At 35.3% G+C, this 14,280-nt stretch overlaps 1 protein-coding gene across 1 annotated transcript in view; it reads right to left on the bottom strand.

The window, feature by feature from the left end:
• Positions 1 to 14,280, bottom strand: part of LOC106126631 (myb-related transcription factor, partner of profilin-like) — a 48,186-nt gene that overhangs the window by 12,894 nt on the left and 21,012 nt on the right. The window contains exons 5-7 of the mRNA XM_013324377.1: positions 9,441 to 9,554; positions 9,171 to 9,337; positions 8,986 to 9,090 (exon numbers count right to left, since the gene is read on the bottom strand). Coding sequence (XP_013179831.1) covers positions 8,986 to 9,090; positions 9,171 to 9,337; positions 9,441 to 9,470 — 302 coding nt within the window. The 5' untranslated portion in view covers positions 9,471 to 9,554. The remainder of the gene's footprint in view (positions 1 to 8,985; positions 9,091 to 9,170; positions 9,338 to 9,440; positions 9,555 to 14,280) is intronic.

Below are 14,280 nucleotides of genomic sequence, written 5' to 3'. Positions count from 1 at the left end.
CTTACATATAAAATTCTCGTGTCACAATTTTTGTGCCCATACTCCTACGAAACGGCTTGACCGATTTTCATGAAATTTTGTGAGTATATTGAGTAGGTCTGAGAATCAGCCAACATATATTTTTCATCCCCCTAAATGTTAAGGTAGTCCACACCAAATTTTTTTTATTTAGACAACGCGGACGGAGTTGCGGGCAACAGCTAGTTTATATGTAGAGTTTTTTCTATGGTAACTAAACCATTATAAAATGGGATTATTCTCTGTCTTATGAAAACTCTTTTTACGAATCAACGTGACTTATTACATTAATACAACGAATATAATTGTCCGCTAACAATATTCACCAACAACAAACAACTTGGAAACGAACAAAATTCAATTCCTTAAGTAATCAAGAGGCGGATGCGCGGAACAAATTATATGCGCGGGAAATGATAAAAGTTGTAAATAAATCAGCATAATTTTTATTAGGTAAATCATTCCCGAGGCTCGCGGGGATGCAGGGGGCTGTGGGGGACGGGGGGCATGTTGTAGCAACGCGGCAAGTTCGGAAAAGTGGCGAGCGAACCACCCAACTTTATAGGGTGACCAAATTACACTGCAGGTCAAGAAAGTACTCGGAAAAAAGAATTGTCTTCCGATCTCGCTCCATTCTTGAATTAGAGGCATATTATTATAGTTGTGTAAATGCAATTGATTTATGAAGATTTCAATGAAGGATTCGTTTACAAACGCACAGACTACGGACTACTAGACAAGACTAAAATAAACTCTATCGGATTTAGTCTTTGTCCATCATAGAGTAACAGTTTTCAAATTATCTATTTGATTGATCTTTACACTTCAATTAGAGTTATGTATTGTCTCTAAGAGAAATCAAAACTTAACTGTTTAAGTAACCATTAAACGATGTGCGGTGTACAATGTTGGGCTATCATTGAAATTATTCGAATCATGGTCATCCTAGTCTGTAGCATTGCCATGCAAATTGTAGGGAGCTATAAAGCAACTCCCGCACAAATTACCGGGTGGTACTTTAATTCGTTATTTGGATCAGACGCAATTAGGCTTCTCGTTGCAGTTTCATTTCATCGCCACTCTATCTATCAGAGTTATTCGATTCGCGAATATAAATCGAATATGAAATATTGTTGATTGACTGTGAAATGTAAAATATATTTTTTTTATTCGTTTTTCGTTACTTTAATAATGGATTTTAAGCAACTAGGAATTCATAATCTTTTAACAATGTAGCAGTGTTCATTGCGAACTCTACCGATTGGTCCACTCAACCGGTGCAATACCATGACTGCACGACAGGCGAAAAATGGAATTCCACGTTTCGTCTAATGAGTGTCGATTCCACCAACCAAAATCTTATTACTTTGTACCTTTCCATCTTTAACATAACCATTTTTCTAGTCACAATAATAAAGTAACAGATATTTTCCTTATTTTGTGTAAGGAGAAGTGTGAAGTAAAAACTTCAACACAGAAGTGTTCAGTTTATCCGCTGACGAGTCGACTTCGTAGGTAACAAACGAACACGTGTAATGTTGTTACTCTCGTAGTCTTTAAAGCCTGTGCATACACTAAGCTATACTACCACTCTTCTTATATCCTAACTAGCATTTCGATATCACAAGTAAACAGCTATTTTATTCAAAACGTTAACAAATAAATAAAAGAATTTTATATAATTTTTACTGTATTTTACTACTAGAGCTACAGTAATGTGTTAATTCAGTGTATATTATTCGATAGCTTGTCGAGTTGTGTACAAAGGACTTTAGTTCATTCCGCGTTAGTTCGTTATGTTAACGAGACGCAGAATCGAATGAAAGCTGTAGTTTTGGTAGTGGAGGTGCGTTTTTAACTGCTCTATGTTACTTTTTCTTTAATTTCTGTGAGTTCTTTACAAAACTGTTAACAAATGCTATGATAACCTTACTAATATAGTAAATGCGAATGTTTAAATGTATGGATGGATGTTTGTTAGAAGGTATCTCCTAAACAACTGCATGAATCTCGCTGATATTTGGATAAGATAGAGAATATAGTTTAAAAACACACAGGCTTCTATTCAAGTTTGTTTTTTAATCCCATACGGCCAGAGTCGCGGACGACAGCTTGTATTTATTATAAATATAAATTTAAAAGTCGAATTATACAAGAAGTCAATGTAAATTGTATTTCGCCTCTAAATTGTTTAAAATAGTTATTGAAAATTGATACGACCGACACGAGTCATAGATTAGCTCCCCATTGCGTCATCATAATAAAACTTAACAATGGTACGCCTTTAAAATAATTAAGGCATTTAACCAGTTGCGTTTAGTTTTAGCACGGGCCCGCATGAGGGCGCGGTCAGTGAAGGGTTGATATGAAAAGGTCGCGCAATCCTTCCACGTCAATGATTAGAGAATCTGATTTATTTTTTATGAGCACTTTAGTGCTGGCTGTATGCAGGCGTTGCTAATGTGGGTAACATCTACTGAAACGTTGGCTTTTGATGATTAAAACGTGAGATATTTTTATCTTATGCATATATAGAAATTATAAACAAGAATCACTTTTAACGTAAAGACAATTACAGAAATGGACACTTAATTTTATATAATACTAGCGGACCCGACAGACGTTGTCCTATCTAAACGTCTTTAATTTGAAAATTTGACACTGCGATGGTAGCGCCGTCTGTCGGATCCAATGTAAAACATTCCAAAATCAACAACTACTAATATATTAAAAATTAATTAAAAAAACATTGTCCAGCGGACAAAATTGTGAATCTAAACCATTCCCAGACCCCCTTGAACACACACAAAAAATTTCATCAAAATCGGTCCAGTCGTTTGAGAGAAGTTCAGTGACATACACACTCACAGAAGAATTATATATATAAAGATTACAAACAACATTTCGTTAATCTATCTAATTGTTAGTGTAAAGGTTTTTTGTTGTTTTGATACATACTAACAAACATTTTTGTACGTAAACATAAAGGTGTTTCCACATGAACGCAAGCGTTCCCGGCACGCGTGCGGCGCGTGTTTTCGCACAATATTGAGAGCCCGCGGCGACAACACGCAGCGGGGCGCCGCCGGTGTCGGGTACTTGAACATGAATACTACTGCTATAAAAATACATCACAATTATTGTGGACTCGAGATAACTAAACTAGAATTAGAGATATTCATTAAGGAGAGATATCCATACATAGACATCCATAAATGAATGATTATATTAGTAATTTAAACTGTTTAACAAATATGGAGTTGATATTTTTTGTTCTTGTTATATTAATTAACAGTAATTGAGTTGTTAAGAATTAAATATAAATTATAATGTTTGTTATATCCCCATCTTGAATGCACCCTTGTCTATTAATGTAAAAATTCCCCGCAGATTGCCTTGAAATGACTCGTCATTTGCATTCATGAGGAGGAAACGTAAGTTCCTATCACGGTACATTTGTCACCAATGGCGTTCTCGAAGCGTGCGACGATGGCGCGTGTCGATTGTCGCTTTGTTTATCCAGCAGATTCGAATCAATTCAGCGTTAAGCGATCGAGATTGTGGGGTGACACACCCCTGCGGCTTAATGACCATCAGCTTTCCGCTTTTTTAAGCGCGCGACGGGTCGTCCGATTATTCACGGTTCGTGTGGACGAGCCCTTTTGTCCGAACTGTGGTCGCTTGATTGGAATCTGTTCTGGTGACTTTTGATTTTAATGTTTTGTGTTTATTGTCAAGGGTTTTAGTGATTTAATAGTTTATTTACTAGTGTAACGAATGTATCGATTGGAATATATTTATTTTACGATAAATTTGATGAATTATTACATAAGAGTTATATGGAACATGAGTTACTATTTATTGCAAAATTAGTATTCTATCAAACACAAAACATGACCTTTGGTTTCTAAGACTAAAATCTCTAATATAAAATTTATCTTCATCCCTGTCCCTGTCATTATCTTTGACACAATAGAGATAGCTATGTTGGAAATGTAAACAAACAATAAAAGAGGTTAAATAGTGACATTGACAACTGTCAGTGTCAGGAATATTTAAAAAAAAAAATTCAAATTAAGAATTCGTCTTTTGTCTACCAATTGTAACGGCTTCAAGTTTTTCACTCTTATGATAAACCTTTACCACTGATAATGCGTTTTGTGCATAACTTATCAAGCTATATTAATAATACACTCTACAGAATAAAAAACGTAAGAACCAACATTTTATTCCGTAAAGATCCTTGTAGTGCAAATGAATGGCGAGTATAGAGACAATAGAACTGTCATAACACAGAACAATAGAGCGCGCGCGCGGTGTTCATTAGCGGTACTAATTAATGTTTAATTGAGCCAAATAGAGTATCAATTTAGCGGACGACAATTGGATCAAGCATCCCACTACAACGCGGCCGATATAACTGTACTACACACATATATTTATACACGATATACCATTGATATTATAAAATAAAATATGATTAAGTTAATTAAAAGAAATTGACGCTACAAACAGAATGAAGACCACGAATCTCTCAGGAAATACTACAAGATCATTGGCGACGAATAGATCGATTAATGATTATCAACAAAAACCTTGTTACCTCGTTAACTTTATGACTTACTTGCACTAGTGTTTGTGTCTTATGTGTTTTTTTCTGTGTGTAGTAAGTAACGTTCTCCCCTTCTTTCTTACATTCATACTACCGAAATATTGGACATTTAAAACCAAACATCACATATATAACTCGTTTGCATCACCAAAAAGTTACAAATCTTGCTAAAGACAGGTCTTGCGTATACCATGAAGTATCAGTTTTAGATCTGGTTTAAATTAAACTGAATACTGTTAGAAAGAAAATCCGATAATGTGCCGGTGTACTGGCGCAACAGTAGCGTTACTAAAAAGTCGATGTTTATGTCATTACTAATCAATCGGACACTTGACTTGGTAACGAAAGCGCGTTATTCGCGCCAAAGCGTTCTAAATAATGTCTGAAAATATTGACAAAATAATGTCATGAAAATACTGAGTTCTCATTAAAGTCTTTATAAAACGCACCATTTAATTAAAGGAATTAACGAGAGCTAAATTGACTTAAACAGACAAGCAATTAATTTAACGACGGTCTACATATGACACGTGATATACACAACTTTACTTGTGGGTTACTGTCGGAATAAAAATTAAAAAGAAAACTTATAAAGATTTGAACCTTAGCTCAGAAATCTACTGAACACAATAAGATATATTGTTGTCTCTTTTTTATCAAAGAGAACGTTAGAGATGACAATATGTGTCAATACAACTGTCACTGCAGTCGAAGCCCACAATGTTAAAGTGCTTATATCGAAATATATTTGTAAAAAAAATAGTTTACTCCATTACAAGGTCATTTAATGTGGATCATACAGGATTAAGTGTTGGGGTTGAGTTAGCGTGCGCGTTGTGCCGACAAATGGTCGCGTAATGAATTTAGCTCGACGACAATCGGTACGCGGGTGTACGCCAGTTAACGACGTTACAATTAATACGTAATGTAACAAAATAATCTTTCATTTCTTTCATATCAATTTTTAAAGTATCATGAATTGGGAACATCTTAAAAATAACTTAATATGAAATGGTAAATGATATTGAAACACAAATTTCTACAAAACTTCAAGAGAGTTCTCGTTGACGAGGTAATTCCGACGTCAAAACCCGTGTATTAAAACATATTATTAGATTTGTTTGTTTCAAAAAAAATGAAAGAGATGAGAATATATTCAGAAAGAAATGATTAGTAGGTAAATGGTTTTGCTATTGACAAGTTTGATTATTTATTTTTAATACACAACAAAGTGTTGAAACAAATGACCGTACCGCGAATTCCATCATTATGGTAACGCGAGTGTAACAGTCCGATGTAAATCTATTTGTCATATTAATGTGGGCAATTAGAGAGATGCGGGCTCGGCAAGGGTTGCCGAAACGTCGCGGGTTCGTTACCCGACAGCGACGCGTTGGTGACGACAAATGTTATTTTAATTGAAGCTTTTAATTGTCGCATTACTGGTTTGTGTGAATTACTGGATAATAGTCTTCAATTTTAAAAACATTATTAATCGTTTGTTAATTTCGTCAAATAGTGCTATAAGTTGCAATGTTAAAAATAATGTAATATTCAAGTAAGTATAATTGTAGTAGATCGAACAAAAACAGGGACGAAACATCTATGTTTAAAAATTAGATAGTAGTTTTTTCAGCTAAATGAAAGGTAAAATATATTTAAGTGATTTCGATGAAAATAATTTGAAATTTTGATAACTACAAAAGACGGAAGTATGGATAGGTTATTTGAAAGAGGATATATGTAAAAAGGGAGATAATCCAGACAGCTAATTAAAATGCATAAAAAAGGTGTAAATAAAATCTACTGGGAGATAATAATAAAGAAATAATCATTCGTATAAACTGTAAAATTAATTATATTTGTAAAGTTGGCAACAAACATATTCTGTTTATATAAGTTGGTAAGAGAGCGGCAGTGTATGTGCGATAACACCGAGGCGCTATAAGCTCTGTAGATCGCATTAGAGCCACTTCCGGTCAGACCGGATGTGCCGCCATCTTGCTTAACTCGTCTGATGCCCGCATAACTGCCTTCTTATATATTTAGTAGTGTTATTTCATTGCGAAATCTCTTGAAATGTAATTATTACTATAAAATAAAAATTAACTTTTTTATATGTATTTTTTTTTGGTTTCCATGGCAAATCTATGGGCGTTGATTTTTGTGATAAATTTTCTGAATCAAACTCACAATTAAAATACGTATTTGAAAACTTAAGAGCGTCGGTGGCTCAGGGGTCAATCACTTGACTTGCAATCTGTAGGTCCTGGGTTCGAATCCCGCCATGTACCAATGTGTTTTTCCATTTCCGATTTACATATATACATTTATCCGACGTTCTTACGGTGAAGGAAAACATCGTGATGCAACCTGCACATATCTGTGAAGAAATTCAAAGATATGTGTGAAGTCAACCAACCCGTACTTGGTCAGCGTGGTTGACTATGGCCTAATCACCATTAACTTAGGGTAGGCTCCGAGCCCCTCGGTGGGGACGTATAGTGAGCTGATGATGTATGTATTTGAAAACTAAATATTACTGTAAATAAAACTTGATAAAATCATTTAAGACTTGACTTCCAAGTTAAAGCGTAGTCAAGTTGTTTAAGTTGTTTGTTTAAATGGAACAAACTTAACCCCGCTTATTATTATTGGTTAATTAAACTTCCTCGTAATTCGATTAAGATCAATCTTCCTTCAGACTGGAAACTCGATACCGACTCCATTGAGTTGCACACTTATTACATTATTGTATTGTACCAAATTTATAAATTCTAACCGTAAGATTTCACTGTCAAGTAATATGTACAAAGTAAAATGTAATGATGGGACGGGGAAGTGAATTTAGCGGAGGAAGAGACGCATAGGAAGGGAAATTATCCTCTTTCTCCGTCCTCGTCTCCGTTGATAAAAAGTAGGCAACGCATCTGCGATTTTAGATGTCCATGTGCATAGGTCGCTTCGTTATATCGGCAAATTCAAATGGATGAAATATAAAAAATTACGTCCCTTAAGGAATGAATTATACAAACAAAGATAAGTTTGTTACGTGTTTCCAAAGAGTAAAATCATCTTCAAATGTGTTATTATTCGAATTTATGGCAAAACACGATGTTTAGCAAACTGTTCAATAATCTTAATAAGTACGTACAATAGTTACAAAGTGTAACATAAAATCTTTATAGTCAAAGCTAGGCCTAGTAATTGTTGTGATCAATTCTAACGACCTGGCCAATTACTGCTCTCCCGTCACTTTGACGTCGGTCTCGCCAACAATCAGGACTCCAATGTCCTACATTCTCGCTTCATTTACTAGTAATAGTCTAATCATGAACAATCACTAACATTTATATGATTTACAACTATATTTATGTTACTGCTTAGACAAAGAATTTGTTCTGTCTATAGATTTATTTGGTTTCTATGAAATTTTATTATGAGCAACATAAATGTTCGCACTTGACAATTGTGTTCAATAAAATTTTAATTTGACATAAAATTAAAATAAATGTTATCCTTACTAGCTGTCACCCGCGACTCCATCCACGCAGAATTAAATAAATTATAATCAAAGTTGCCTATATTTTCTTCCAGACTATGTTTTACATCTATGCCGAATTTCAGTGAAATCCTGTGAACCGTTCTGGAGATACCTTCTTACAAACATCCAGCCATGCATACATCCAAACATTGGTATTTATAATATTAGTAAGGTAAAGTATCGGAAAATAATATATGTACTAACATTATCTTATATATAAAAACATATTAAAGTTCTAGAAAACATTAATATATTTCATATGAACATTTCATTACGCTGAGTAATAGACAGACTTTTCAATTAGCCAAGTCAGCCCAAACAGGATTCCAGTTAATTCTCCGACGCGCGTGTTTATCCGCCATACGGCAGCTTGGTCGGTGTGTACACTGCGCCTGCGCGCAATATAATTACACTTCATTAGACTAACTCGGCCCGGAGAGGCCTTAATTAACTAATTGCCAACTACACTCATCTTCATGAAGCCCGACATGACGACATGCTTTAAGAATCGACGATGATTCAACTTTCAACTCTTTAAATCTGTTAAACAGTACCGCTTTGTTTTAGTTTGTAAAAAGTTTTGGATATAACATACGAGTAAGAAGCTTCATAGCCTTCTTAGTGTTTTTTTACAACGTTCAGTCTTCGACTAAACATTTCTTTTACTGACTGAATCTCTGTCCATTTAATTTAATAATGATTTTTTCAATTTGCTCTTCAAACGATAGCTTAATTTACCGCTATAACTGTTTATGAATTAGCGAGTTCTATTATTATAATAGTATTACGTGGATTATTTGTTTACACTTACTGTTCAAATGGTGAGAATATGTGATGCTGAGGTCGCGGATCTGGTGCTGCGTCACGCGAGCCTGCGCTGCCAACCGACGGCGCTGGAGAGCATCCCGCCTCCGACCTGGTGTATTGTTACTACGTTTAATATCGCTAATTGGTATAACAGGGTAATAATTAAGATTATACAATAGTTTCCTGTACCTGTCAAGCCTAGGCGACCTGTTAGGTGAACGACGCGGCGAGTGTGGAGAGCGGAGCGGCGAACGTCGCGGCGAGCCTGGCGTGACGGGAGGTGAAGCACGGGGTGAGGCGGCGCCTGACATCGGGGATGCCTCGCCAGAGCCACGCGACATGCACTCCGATGAACCCTGGACAAATACTCAAATCACTAACAATGCTATAATAATTCACTACGGTCATAGAAGATGCATTGAAAGATGTATGTAATATGATAATTGTTAGAACAAATACCTTATCATCAGCGGGATCTCGTTTTGGCATCACCTCAGCACCTTCCCTCTTTCTTTGTTCCTCTTTCAAACGTTCCGCTTTCCGCCATTTCGCTCTTCGGTTTTGAAACCATACCTATAAAAGAAACAATCACTTGAAGTATTAAATCTGTAGTCATATTTGTTTCCAATCATCATAATTCATGGCAGTAAAATATAACTAAACAAGCAACCATTTCCCTAAGCCACCTAATCCTGTGTACCCCACCTGTCAACACTACAAATCCTTAATACTGCATCATTACCACCCCATTTTGTTGCTTATTATATCTGAAAGATTTACACATCGCTTCTGCGTGGGGGAAATTATCCAGTATGTGAGACCTCTATCACCTTTGACAATATATGCTACGATGGACCTATTTATATTGGTGATTGCTACGATATCCAATAAAAGTAGACCTACACAACTGTGTTAAATACAGTGCGTAATAGGCCTCATGTGATTGGGCAGTATAAGCTGGTTAGCCGTACACGACAGAGTCGGGCCACATTTGCACTGCAATTTTCGCAATTTACTTTTAATAAGCTCTCTGATGCTATGAAATCTCATTGTGATGATGTAACGCAGACGAGTTAATAGGTAAAATATCATGACTAATACAGTGTGTTTATAATTTTTTGTAACTTGCATTTTGCATTGACAAATTGCAGTTTTATCATAGGTTTTGTTAAAATACATACCAATGAGAAAGAAATAATAACTATCGAATACTTTCTAGAACTGTTAAAATATTAGACATTTTTTCTTTCTTCTCCTTGCATTTTCTGGTTTTCAAAATTAAATCTAGACAAATATTTTCAGTGTTAATTTCGTAACACTTTATTTATGTTATTATGTAAGTATATAAAATTCTCCATAACCATAATAGTGATAGGTTAAAAACATTAAAATGAATACCTGATACCTCTGTTATATTTAATCTGTGGCGCGTCAAGCATCAAAGTACACCCTTAACGATCGTAAGCTAATTCGGTTAAAATAATAATCCGACCATAATCCGACGGCCGCCCTAATAGTTTTTATCTCTTACTACAGTAGTATTAATATTTAAACGCGTTGAGAGACCGCCACCCCAACGTACCCCTGACGTCTTCATTTTTTTGTTGAAGGGATGCGTATATTTTCCGCGAACCAACAGCTATTACATTACTGATTACTTGCCAACTAATTTCAAAAAACTCTACCTGAATTGGTGGAGAAACTTTTTTATTTTACTTTGACCAGGAATATAAAAATCATTGTTACATTCTAGGAAATACACGATGAAGCAGATAAGAGAGTGAAAATTAGGAAGGCGATTGCAGCGCCCCCAACCCATAGTTTTTATATTCTTGGTTAACCTATACTCCGTTTTTCCAATTACGATCAATAACAATATGTTCAGATAGTAAATATCCACTGTTATGCCAGTTCACTTAGGTAAGGAAAATAAATTAAATAATACCTCATTTCTCAAAATCTATCAATCCTTTATAAAATGGACTAATATTAAAATATAATGCTGATTTTGATATATCTATTAAAAAATATCTTCACATCCTGAAAATACTTTCTATAACAATCCATCGACAACACATTCGATCCTTATTCCGACAAGGTTTTAACCTCCTTCACACAGCTTGCAACATACGACTTTGTCACAGTATAACAGTAAAGACCACCGATTCGCGACCTCCAATGTCCCCTAATCTATTAAAATTGTGATACTGTGTAGAGGTGTTTAATGAATAGCGGTGGGTCAACATAAATCGGTTGTATTATAAGGGGTGTCGAGAACAGTGGGGGCATGGTAATTACCTACTGTTCGGTTAAATGTTTATTGTTTGCCTTCGTTATACTGCGCCGAGTGTGCTCGACTTAAATAATAACAAATATATTGTTTGCTGGTGCCAAGTGTAATCACACTTTTAGCGGGTGGTCCGTTAATTGCTTATGTTAAAAGCTAACAAAAGATATGCGAATAATAAGCTTTTGTATCTTTTATCTTTTGTCCTCAAGTGTTTAGTTTTGTTACTAAATATGTTACACGTTTTTAAAATATCGGAGATAGTTTATTTAATAGATAAATATCAGAGAAAAAATACATTTCTCGAATAAAGTCAAATGCGAGTTTCATATCATCATCATCATCATCATCATCAACCTGCCCTTATCCCTATCGAGGGTCGGCACAGTATGTATTACTCCTCCATACATCTCTATAAGCCGTCATATCCGAGTCTATCCCCTTCCTACGCATATCCTCTTTCACACAGTCATTCCATACTTTTTTTGGTCTTCCTCTACCCTTGCAGCCATCCACATTCAATCTCAATGCGAGTTTCATTTAATTGTAAGAAAGGATTCTACTATAAGTTAGATGTAGTTATTAACTAACATTCTGTGGGTTTCTAATACCAATATCCTTATATTATTATCATTATTATCTCCGTTTTGTCAAAGATGAAGGGCAAGGATGAAGATATATTTTATACAGAGATTTTGGTCTTACAAACCTACAGTAAGTGATGCTTATAGACCGACAACACTACTTGAACCGGTGGGAAAGTCAAACAAAATTATGACAGCTTACTAGCGTCCCTCTCTCAACGTCAAAAATGACACAGTTCCTCTTTGTACTGTGTCATGTCGGACTTTAAGAATGTACTGACACAACCATCAAAGGTAGCAACGCCTTTCCAAACGGTTCAGATATCTTTGTTTAACTATACCCTTATTTATGTCAAAGTTTCAACGTCAATCATCGTCGTTAATCCGTCAAACATGCAATTACGATACATTAACTCCGCCGTCATATGACGTCATCTCGTCACTTATTCCTACATTTTCTCCTCCCGCTTTCTTAACATATTTTCATCGACATTTAACTTCTTAACTTCACGTATGAAATGTTTTAAAATATTACGACCCGTTTGACGCAATTACACGAGCGGGCGTAACTTTTAAGTGATGATGTGGGACGTTTTTGCGCTTTTGAAGTGCGGTTAAAATTATAACTCAACCATATTATTTAGATTTTTGGTTTTGAATAAAAATTAAGTTAAAAAAATATTAACGAAGTTACTAAAGATTGACTTTATATTATTAAAGCTCGTACGTTATCCGGATAAAAGAGAAGTTGCGTTAAGTTTTTCATCACATGATTAGGGGCAAATTACTCCCGCCCCCTCCCCCTAACCCCCATCACACTGAGACTGCTAAATCTTCCGTGATCCTAACCAACATCCGAAAAGCTTTCTTAGTTACGACGTAAGAAGGAATATGGATACGACATATTTGCATTATATAATTCGTATTATAGAATTTTAAATATGAATAATAATGCCTAAAAACATATTTCGTTACTGTAAAATCATATAATATACACTAGTTTTTGTGACAATCCGGGATAAGGCAGTAACTCGTGAAATATTTTTGAAGGAAACGATTCATTGGGTAAAAGTCAGTGTGGCATAAAAATACAAAGAAGATACGTGAAATCTTTCCGTTAAACATAATTTTTCGAGATCCATCCCTGTTAACCTATAACGTAACAAAGCCCTAATTCTATATAAATTATCGTAATAAACAAGGCTTATTGCTTAATGAAGACTAATTCTACCTCTAACTCTGAACCCGTACACGTTTCATGCATCCACACCATACTAATTAGATTCTACGTGGAGTGTAACTCCCGTAAAACGTAGACGTATCCTCCGTTAACTTGTTTACCGGGGAATTATCTTTCGTAGCGTTCTACATCTCACGAGGTTACCCGCTACGGCGTAGCTCAAGCATTTAACTTATTAGAACGATTAAATTAATAATGGAGGAGATTAAATACTGTATTAACGTACGTAAGTTATTAATTAAATAGTGTTGAGTAAGTTATATGTTTTAAATTTAATTCGTGTAGGATTATTATTGTAATATTAAGTAACAAATTAGGCCATTTTTAAAGTTTCCATTTCCTTTTTTTTTAAAACACATTTGGTTTTTGCATTAAATGTTAAACATTGAAGTTAATAGTTTTAGACATTATTAGTTACAATCATTTAGAGCGAGCGAGCTTTTGTTATCAAATCAAGTGTCATATCGATTAGTGGGGTGACATAAACATTGATATTTTAATAAGGCTAGTGTTGCGCGGATACACCGGCACAGTGCCAGATTTTCTTCCTAACTACTGTTTTTTTATGTTGTTTTATTTTTATCCATTACCTCAGTTTGCTCTTTAAATTAAGAGTTCCATTTTTTATGTTCAATTAACGCTTGAAGTAGTTAGTCGAATTAGAGGTCTATATTTTAATTGAACGTTATTGACTCGTTTGTACACTATGGCTTTATTAACGAAAGTACTTCATCCAGATTCTCATATACATATTTATGATGAAGATGAATGAAGCCATGAAACATGTTAACAGTGGTAGAGCCCGCTTTAACATCTTCGCACGAATTGGCCCGGCTCGCCCGGTGAAATACCACGACCACACAGAAGACAGGCGTCAAGTGGAAACAATTCCGCGTTTCGTCTGATGAGTGTGCGTCCCGGAGGCCTAATTTAGTCCTCTTTCCTTTCCCACCCTTTTTCTTATAAGGAAAGGATGGGAAGTGGAATTGGACTTTCAAGCTGAGAGGATGCATAGAAAGGGAAGATATTTTCTTTCTGTGCATCTTCTCCTCCGTCGATCAAAGGTAGGCAACGCATATGCAATTGCGTATGTCTATGGGCAACGGTCACTTCGCTATTTCAGCGATTTCAGGTGGCGGCTCGCTCGTTTGCCACCTTCTGATATATAAAAACAGACTTCATTCTCGA

Source organism: Papilio xuthus, unplaced genomic scaffold (assembly GCF_000836235.2).
Source record: "Papilio xuthus unplaced genomic scaffold, Pxut_1.1 DF824992.1, whole genome shotgun sequence".
Lineage (NCBI taxonomy): Eukaryota > Metazoa > Arthropoda > Insecta > Lepidoptera > Papilionidae > Papilio > Papilio xuthus.
Note: the sequence above shows the minus strand (reverse complement) of the source record. Positions and strands in the feature narration are given on the sequence as shown.